At 36.7% G+C, this 10,254-nt stretch overlaps 1 protein-coding gene across 1 annotated transcript in view; it reads right to left on the bottom strand.

Moving 5' to 3' along the window:
• Positions 1-156: 156 nt before the first annotated feature.
• Positions 157-10,254, bottom strand: part of JAM2 (junctional adhesion molecule 2) — a 33,926-nt gene continuing 23,828 nt past the window's right edge. Inside the window, exons 3-10 of the mRNA XM_048968107.1 lie at positions 9,250-9,363; positions 7,899-8,051; positions 5,726-5,931; positions 4,381-4,483; positions 2,699-2,806; positions 1,917-1,932; positions 1,404-1,434; positions 157-1,081 (exon numbers count right to left, since the gene is read on the bottom strand). Coding sequence (XP_048824064.1) covers positions 1,049-1,081; positions 1,404-1,434; positions 1,917-1,932; positions 2,699-2,806; positions 4,381-4,483; positions 5,726-5,931; positions 7,899-8,051; positions 9,250-9,363 — 764 coding nt within the window. The 3' untranslated portion in view covers positions 157-1,048. The remainder of the gene's footprint in view (positions 1,082-1,403; positions 1,435-1,916; positions 1,933-2,698; positions 2,807-4,380; positions 4,484-5,725; positions 5,932-7,898; positions 8,052-9,249; positions 9,364-10,254) is intronic.

Here is a 10,254-nt window from a genome sequence, read left to right as displayed (position 1 = left end):
TTTCTGAAGCGTGAACAAGTTCTCAAACGCATGGGGATTCTAGTTAGCTGATTGTGTGCTCTTACAGTTACTGAGGTACCTGAATAGCATATCTCCCCACTGCTAACCCCTTTAGTAAACTACGTTTCAGTGCTGAGAAGTTATAAAACTGAGTGATAAACACAGAAGAAACTTTATTTTCCCCAGTTTGTAACATTTCAAGTTTCTGCAGGAATTATTCAGAAAGCAATTCTAAATTTGTAGCAAAGCCCAAGGGAGGTGATAGATCTGCATAGGCACAAATACTTCATTTTACATCAATGAACGCATAAGTGGTGCTCTCACAGGAACAACTGAAACTTGTTACTGATGTTGTAGGGCATAAGCTCCAGTAACAAAACTACTGACACAAACACTTCAGGCTCTGAGGAACTATTTATTTGTAATACTTTAACATTTAGGGTCCAGCTATTACAACTATAGTTGTACTGGCAAGTAACGTATGCGATTTACAGAAAGAGGTACTTCCTTGTAAAAGAGATGCTGTAGGCATTTTATATTAGACAACAAAACAATGCTTGGGCCTCAATTACAAGCAGCTTTGTCCTGGCTGGATAGTGAGTTAAAGTCTGGGCAACTATTTCTGCACTTCTAGATGGCTCTGTCAAACCTAATATAATGTGGACAGATAAGTAAGAATGAAGTCAACGTTACAGGAGAGTTTGAGCCCTTGACAATGGTCATCTACGAAAGTTACTTGGACAGACTGTTCCAAGCTGCAAGAGTGAATCCTGTATTGCTGCACGTATACATCAACAAAATGAAAAGCCACACAAATTGACTTGTGTATGCCGTTTAGTTGCATCTTTAAGTTAAGCAGGTTTGTCGTTGGTTAAAGAAAAAAAACCAATCATACACAAATAAGTTGACTAGATCTAAACAGTAGCAATTTCTATTTTCAGTGCATAGTACATGGAAACAATATTTACAGAGTAGAGGTCAAAAAATCCCTTTGATATTTTTGTATAACAAGTAGTTGTTTGATGTCCCTCACAGAGGCTGAAATCTTCTAGATAACAAAGGATTTGGTGTGCTTGAAATCCTAAATGAAACAAGCAAGGTCACTTAAGTAATAGTTCAAGTACTTTAACTACATTAACAATTTGTATTTCAGAAGAAACTCAGGCATGCAAACCAAAAAGGAGCATGACTGATACATTGTAAGTTAATTTATACTGTTACACAAAATATAATTAATATTCTATTAAAAGGTAAAAGTAGTAGTATCTATTGAGCATCTGATGCACAAGGGCTTTAATGTTGCTCCTTCCCATTCAAAGCAGCCAGGTAGCTGGCCTCTTATCTACATTCTAGATAACAAAATACATGCTGAAAATGTACACATGCTACTAAATGTGAAATACCTTTTCACTTGTAGATTGAGAGTTAGACTTCCTGTTAATAGAACAGAAAAGCATATTAGGTTAAAAAGGTTTTAGCCCTTTGAAAACTTTACAAATGTTTTTGTTCTCATTTCCAGCAATCCTTAGTTTTTTTCCATCTTAGTAAGATGTATAAAATCTGTAACAAATACGCCTGATGCTTTTAGATAGCTGTCATGATCTCAGGAGCCACAGCCAAATTGCTTTCCCTAGCTTGTCCCTTCAGGCCTTCCAGGTGCACTTTGTCTAATTAGCAACCAGTATAAGCAGTACTTATACTTTTAACAGTATGGTAAAAGTGGAATTTTTCTTCAGTACATTGCTCTTCTACATGCTGTTACCTAAAAGTGCTCCAATAATCTTTTAAAAGCAAAAGGTTCAGTGTTCAAGATGTCATTGTATGAAAGAAAGTCTTTAAACAAACATCACAGTTACTAAATAATCAGGATGTAAATGAAGTTTACAGTGACATGGATAAAATATAAAAGTACTTACTGGGAAGAGCTCTCCTCTGGGGAAAGAAAAAAAAGAAGAAGAAAAATGAGCACAGGAGTAGTTTCCTCCAAAGTCTTTGAAATATTTACTCATAGCTTCAGTTGCTAAATGAAATTTCAGTGTAGTGTGAGTTTGAACAGAAAAAGAATAGATGGCTTTCAAAGGTAATTTAAGTTCTACATGGACAGGGATGCTAATATCAGGTCTGTTACTTTCGGGCAGCAATCTTTCTCACACGGACATTTGCGATCCCTTATTGCTGTGCTGAACTCTACCGGTACTGATATAAATGCTATGGAGAGGTAGATTCCTTGGGCTTGAGCTTTTTCCAGGTAATCCTCCAGTTTCACTACATGCGCTTTCACCACAAACCAGAAGAGGGAGCAAGTAAGTTAGTTCCCCTTCATCAGAACTCAGCTGCTCCAAGTACCCTTTATGGATTACACGTAACCTTGTATGGCTTGTTTTTATAGTATATTTCTTTCCCATTCCTTCTCGAAACTACAGCAGAAGCTGTAGAAGCCAGGATTTTGCTTGTTGCTTTTTCCTAGATTGCTGCCTGCTAGCAACTGTATGCAACTGTACGAATGCCTCCATCTCAGTCTTGCCTCTGCAGTAGGAGGCTGAATAAAAATGCAGTGAAGTTGCTGCGGTAATACTCTTCAGCTATAGTACCATGGAAGTTAAGTGTGAGAAGTACACGTTACAATCAGCAGAAATATAGCTCTGTTTTATTATTATTTTTTTTTAAACCAAAGAAAGAGTGATTTTACTGTACTTACTTGTAAAATACCCTTTCTTTTGAGCATAAAGTACTCCAAGGCCACACAGTGCCATTATCAGAGCCACAATTACTACAGCAGCGATGATACCGCTTACGTTAAGGTCATCTGTAATTATAAAAGAACAATACAATGTTTTAAGTTTTAAAAATATCCATTAGATGGATTTTTTTTTACCCTAATTACTACAGGTACCTTTTGTACTTATGAGCAGACTTTGACCTAAGCGCTATAAATTAGTTCCTGGCACCCGGATGTGGATAAGGTGTTCAAAAGGATTACTGTATCACAGCCATGTTAACAGGAGTGCTTGATACACTTCAAATCTTTCCTCTGAGTGAAAAAGTAAGGAAAGGGAGTGGTCGAAAGACACAAACTCCTTGTTCTGCCTATTCAGTATTATTGAGGATCTTAAACATTTCTGTCTCTTCAAGATTTCAATATACATTCCCTTGGTCTATTTAAACAACTGTTAGTTTGCCTCAAATAACCAAAGCAGCTGATGACAGTCACATCTGTCATGAAGAACTCTTTGGCAGGTTATTTAAAATTGGATTTTTTAAAAATTATTTTTCAACAGCAAGGCTTTTAAAATTCAACGCACTAAATGCAAATATATGTAAATATTACACGGCTACTGAAGTTGAGCCAATTTTATTTTGAAGATGACAACCTATGCCTATTTCTTCCTAAAAATCCATATTTCATGATTAAATCTGTTGGGGTAATAACCCACTCTGGGAAAAAAAAAGACAAAGCCATCAATAAGCAGAAACATTTTGATTGATCTTTTTGTTATTTAATCTTTGTTATATTACCATTATGTAGGAAACCAATTACTTATTTGGATCTTGACTTCAAGACACGAATACACAGATGTGTAAATCTCACCCAAAGGTTTTTGCTACAATTCACTTGGATGGATATTTCCACATCTGGTATTTGGTAGTTGGTAGGAACTTGGTAATTCATTCCTAGCTGATTATAATCAAGTATTCTATGCATTAAAAGCTTTAATATAGTGATTTTCAACTAAATTCTAAGAGAAAACCAAATAACTGCCTTATGGAACACTGTAACATGAAATAGTACAGCTTCTATGCAGGGTTATCGGTGGGTTTTGTTTTTGTTTTTTTGAAGATACACCGACTCTTTTCACTGTTGCTCTGGCAAGTATCAAATTATTTTCAGTTTAAATTCTGATCTGCTACACTATGATCTCACACAAATGCATCTCAAAATCTTGGGGGGCTGTTAGTTAACAAACAAAAAACCCCATAAAACTACACAGATAAACTAACAGTGGACTGCTACGTTATGCTGTATAACATCCATAAAAGAATTCTGAAGCATTAAGGTTCTCAGAGGGACACTGTGGTTGTGTGACGTTCACTGCTGAGCAACATTAAGGGCTGGATACTGCAGTAATACCCAGCTAACTGCTTTTCTGTAAAATACAGTGAGACACACACACACACACACACACACAAAACAATAAGTAATGCTTTAAGCAGTCACCCTCACTACATATAAGGTCCCCTAGTATATGAATATTGTTCTTCCCCATAATACCATAATCAAATAAAAGGCTATCATTCAATAATAGTTTCTCGACTGTATCACACAATTAAATCAGCTCAGATGCAAGACTGGTTTCTGCCCTCTTTTAGTCTGATACATACCAACTTGCATTCTCTTCATGGAGCATTTCTGAGGTAATCCAATCCCATTTGAGGCTACGCAGAAATACTCTCCAGTGTCGTTCTTTGAAACAGTGTTAAATATCTGTGAAGACAGAGTCCAAAACATTATCAGAATGGGAAAACAAAAGAAAACAAAAAAAACCCATAGAAATGTTGACATGTCAGTATAAAACTTTTCCCCCAAAAATCTGAAAGAGGGTGAGAACTTCTGCTCTCATGTTCATCTCAATCCTGCTCTCCACTCATATCCCTAGATCTTAACTTCAGCTACTTAAACATGAGGGCCTTTAGATGGGCATTTTTACTACATGGAGTGTACAAAACATAGTACAAAAGGTACATCCAAGGATTTTTTTTCCAGAGATGTCACTTTCTCTATTATTCTAATGGAGAAATGCTGAACTGCATTATTTATGAAATACTTCTAACATAATAATTACAGTGAGAAAGCAGAAAATGGATGCTGACCCTGTATCAGTTTCTACGTTCCTCTGTAATTATTTTTATAAATCAGATTTGTTAAATGTTCTCCCTTTAATATATCCTATACATTAAAACTGTAACTTTAAAGAAGAGATTGTTTCTGAGTAGCTCAGAGTGTGCTGAATTACCTACAGCACCTGTGAATGAAAAGGCACAAAGGATATGGCACATTCTGGTTTCCAAACATGATCATTTCCAAGAGTAGAGTGTCCCTAAAATGACTTTTCTAAAAATAAATAAGTAAAGATCTCAGCTTAGTAGTATGTGATTTTTTTTTAATTTTATTTTTTTTAGAAGGGGGAAACAGGGCTGAGAAAAAGATAGCCAGTTCTCACAGGGAACATACCAGAAAACACACTAAGTTGACTTAAAGCCACTACACACTCCCACTGACAATACAAGGACAGGACTGGGACCTTTAAATGCTTCTGGGCTGCAGAGGTTCTGGACTGCCCTTGGTGCTGCAGTTCCCACTGAAGTGTGTGAAGCTGCTGTTTTAGATTTTAAGGCACTATCAAATATAACTCAGTCAACGTACTGAGAGATCATTCTCACCTGGAGCTGGCTGGCTAACCAACAAGGTGAAATTTGTCATTTATTTGCTAGATTCTGCTCATTCATAATTACTACAGCCTTATAAGTCACCCACTTTGCCTACCACACTCGACCTCTATGGTCTGAGACAGAAACCATACCCTATAAATTTGTTATCAAATTTCAGCATGACATTGATTTCTGAGAAAGACCTTGTGCCTTGGATTAAAGCCACTGCGCATTTCTGTGCTGTACAGAAATTTGGTTTTCTCTACAGCTGCTTAATACAGCTGGTTACTACACTTACCAGAGTGCCAGACTTTTTATTCATGGTGTAAGTTATGTTGGTTGTTCTAGCACTGCCCGTTCCTGTCTTTTCCAGTAAGGCAACGCCATTCTTGTACCACTGGTACTCAGATGGAGGAGATCCCTCAGCTTCCTTACAGCTCAGCTCCACTACTGTTCCCGTCATTGCAGAGTTGGGTACCACACATATTGGAGTAGTGGGAGGAACTGGAAAACAATTCTGTGCTTGTTACACAGTCTTACCAGTATTGTCTATCTCACAACTTTTTGACAGTCACTGAGGAGGTGAACACTTGTGTACATGCTCAACAGCTACCGCATTAACAAACGGGGGCTCTGGAGACAGGGTGGATGGCTTCAGTTCTGCTACTGAAGGGCACTGTAAGATATGTAAGCTGACAAAAACAGTGAAGGCAAACGTTTGCACCTAGGCTCCCTCACCACATGCTGTTTTATCGTGTCTTCAATCTATACACATTCATCCAAACTCTAGATATCTTTTTCCACCCCATTTATTCAGTGGGGCTCTTGCTCCCAGACACAGAAGGGATGTCTCAAGGAATCTGGAGTCCAGGAATTTTTTTTTCCCTCAATAGTATTTAAAAACAAAAGTGAGAAACCATAAGAAGATTCCTGTTTTGCTTCTACTGTTTTTTAAACACAACTGTCAGAAAGAATGACAAAGACTAGCAATCATCACAGCCAATGCATGAATCTCAGGTAGAAGATGAAAGGCAATTGACTATTAAGTTCAGTTTAAATTAAAAAAACAAAGCTGAACAACAACAACAAAACAAACAAGAAAAAAATATATTCCCCCCTAGTCAAGTGCTTGTTTAGTATTTTTCTTCTCTGAGCAGGGAGAATCAGTGAGGAAACAGTTCTAACTTTCCTCAGATATTGTTGGAGTATTTAGAGAAACTTCTGTCGGGTTTTGCATCACATTCTGCATCACAGATACAGGACAATGCAGGTCCCTCTTCCATTAATATTAAATATCTTTTTCCAACTTTTATTACGTCAACAGAAAATGAACTTCTTCTTATTATTATTATTTTGGTTCCTTGAAACTATCCAGATGAAAACTAATGGTGAAGAGGAATACAAGGCATATTAAAAGCACGAGTGACGCCTTAACAACTATTCATAATTTTTCCTTGTCTGACTTTGAAATAGAAAGAAAACATTCTAAAAACAAAACATAAAACCCACACTGAACTTCCATAAACTTCCAAAACGTTTCTGCATGATTCACACAGTCACCCACCACTCTTTCAATTCCAAGGTTTCAAATTTAAATGAAGAAGCTACACTCCTATGTGTTGAGAGAGTGGAAAAAAAGAAGGAAAAGGTGATATTACCTCATTGTTGGAATTATGCAGAAGCTCATGAATTTATCATTTTTATGAAGAACTCTGAGACTTTATTTTTAATTTCAAAAGATCAGTTAATTTTGTATTGAAAAAATACAGGAACTTCTTTCCTACTCATGAGGAAAGAAATGTTAACTATCTACCTATCTAACTATCTCATCTATCTGTTGATTGGGAAAAAGTAGGAGGAACAGTAGAAAAAAAAAAAAAAAGGGCTTGATATTCATTTTTCCATCCTTTCCCCAAGCGGGGAAAAAATAAACAACAACAACAACAAAAAAAAACCCATAAAGAATAATAAAATCCAACATCTCTCCTATAAATAAAGTCTACAGATTGCTACCTGGCACTATGCAGGCACTGCAGCAATTTCTCCTTCCAAAAGCAGGAGGAGACTGTAGCACATTAGAATGAACTGCTGCTTTGGAATATTTGATAAGTGTTGACAGATGCTGACTTTCCAGTGTCAAAGAAGATCAGATTCTCAGCCGCTGAGTAACTTCAGTTTTAGTAGAAACGGATATTTCATCATCACACTGATCATCATAGTTGATAATTTTTGACAATGAAAACACATATTCGTACCATTAAAGAAATAAGTTCTGTTACTTTCTAATACAAGCGTGCACTTCTTTGAATACTGTAGAATGGGAATGTAAGCAAGAACATATATTTATTACCCAACACAAGAAAGATCCAAAAATCCAACAGCTACATTCTACGTGGACAATCATTCTTGTAACACCCTTTGCCATCATTGAATTCATTTACAGAAATCTAAGTGATAAAGTTTCTTTGTACCCAACACTGTGAGAGTAATAGAAGCCTCTCCCAGGCGTTGCCCCTCTTCACTCTTCGCACTGATTTCGCAGCGGTAGGTCCCAGAATCCTTTCTAGTCACATTTCTTATACGGATTCCTGTATTCAACATCTCTGCTCGGTCTCTAAGATCACCTTTTAGAGAGAACAGACAACGCGGTTTCTGTTTATCACTTACAGAAAATATCTGTTTCTTACTGACTAGCTCTGAAATCCCAAACAAATTATGAACTATTGCTCATTTATGCAGTGCTAGATATCTATCACCAAGAGGCAATATGTAATCCCCCTCCCAAGACAGTAAGAACCTTCCACAAAATTCCCCATTTAGTCCAGAAGAAAAGTCACTCTGAAGCATCAAACAATTTCCAGTTGGAAGATAGAATACTTTTTTCTTTCTGTGGACATTTCAAGAAAGTATGTATATCACTAGTCATGTGACTAAAAAAAAGAAAAGATGGAGTGACTGGAGTGATGGCAATCACTGATTTAATTCTCTTACAAAAAGGATTCTGAGCGAGACTACAGCAAACTATTTGACTTTTTAACTTTGCGAGAAAAAAATGATGGATTTAGCAAAGATATTGCCAGTTTTCTTACAATGAGCTTTTCTTCATTCAACAGCTTGTTATGAAATTAAACTTGCACAAACAGAACAAGGAGTTCTAGTGTCTTTGTAACTGAAACATATGCGAGGAAAAAAAGTTCATCTACAAGACCAGCACATCTTGCAAGTTCAACAAAATTGCTGTGGCCTTATTTTACTTCTCAAGCTTTACTTGTCACGTACAAGGTACCAAAGAACCACGCTTTCTTCAACAGATAGAGCTGAGGTAAATCTTCTAAACAAAGTATAAACTGAAATTCTACTTTTGAAAAAGAGTACAAATAATTTAAAATGTACTGCTGAGTTTATATTTTATGTATATAAACATTGTTGCATTATTCATACCTAAGCCCCTAGCTCTACAGCAGGCTTCTGAAACCTCTTTGTTAGATAGGAGTGCAGAGCTTTCAACAGTTTTTTTTTTTTTTGTGAGCTTATGTTTGAATGTAATTTCATTTATAAAAAGCCTCAAGGAACATGCACTGTCCATTTTCTTTGTCTCCAATTTTCTTATATTTAACTTTCTTAAAAACATAACTTAATGTTGAGAATTTTCTGAAGAAAAGCTGTTCTTTTTTCCCCTGAGGAAACATTATTTTTCTCAAAAGGACAAAAGTCAAGAGCATCCTCTTTCAGTCATTTTCCTAATGTTATTCCCAAGGAGAGCTGATATCTGTGCAAGAGAATGATGTGTTAAGCCCTTAGTCCAAGCTTGTAGTACCGTACCTGTAAATTCACCATTGTAGTAAACAAATGAAACTTCTTGGGACTGGATTTTCTTCCATTCTATCCTTAGACTCATCCCTTTTGAAAATTTGTGCTTGCAACTAAGAATAGCCTCTAGAGAGGGAAAACAAACAAACAAAAACAAGCACAAAAGAACAAAGAGCAAAAGAAAAAGTTAGAACCTTTATCGTTGTGTGCAGTACACATTAATTAGTGACATTAATCTCTTTTAAAAGAGCTTGAGCAGACAGCAATGGCTGGATCTATTCAAAATAACGTCATAGAATCACAGAATCACAGAACTGTAGGGGTTGGAAGGGACCTCCAGAGATCATCGAGTCCAACCCCCCTGCCAAAGCAGGTTCCCTACAGTAGGTCGCACAGATAGGCATCCAGGCAGGTCATCAGACCTTCTCCAGATTTACACAAGAAGAAATAGAAAATAGTAATTTCCCATTAATGCAGTGGCCTTCAAGTGGGATCAAGCTTCAGATGTTAGATGGGCAGAGATTCCATACTACTATCCTCGTTTTATGTTTCAATATTTCTGCCAATGAACAAACACCATTAAAAGGACTCTCTTCCAGTTATGTGTATTGACTCTGAATTCATTATCAGTAGTTTACCTGTAACAGTGAAAATGAAAAACACACTAGTAAGATGGTTAAATATTCTAAGTAACTTAAATATTTAAATACAATTTCACATTGGTTATTTTAAGGGTGTGTGGAAGATGAGCATGTGCTTCATTAAGATTATCCAGACGACTTTCTCAGTGCAAAGATAATAGTAATATGGGGTAGCAACAATCTAAAACAAGCTAACTGGCTAGTAGGAAGCTCAGGGTTGGGGCAAGAGAGGCAGGTAGGACAAGGGCTGTGACAGTTCTCAGGAGATCCATGAATGTGTATGCGTTCTTCTGGAACCTAGAGCGTTGTATGAGCACTTTCACCAGTGAACTCCTTTCTCCAAAGAGGAGGAAAGAGGCTTAGTTGTCTGCACTTC

Source organism: Lagopus muta, chromosome 1 (assembly GCF_023343835.1).
Source record: "Lagopus muta isolate bLagMut1 chromosome 1, bLagMut1 primary, whole genome shotgun sequence".
Taxonomy (NCBI): domain Eukaryota; kingdom Metazoa; phylum Chordata; class Aves; order Galliformes; family Phasianidae; genus Lagopus; species Lagopus muta.
This window is presented reverse-complemented; position numbering and strand designations above follow the sequence as displayed.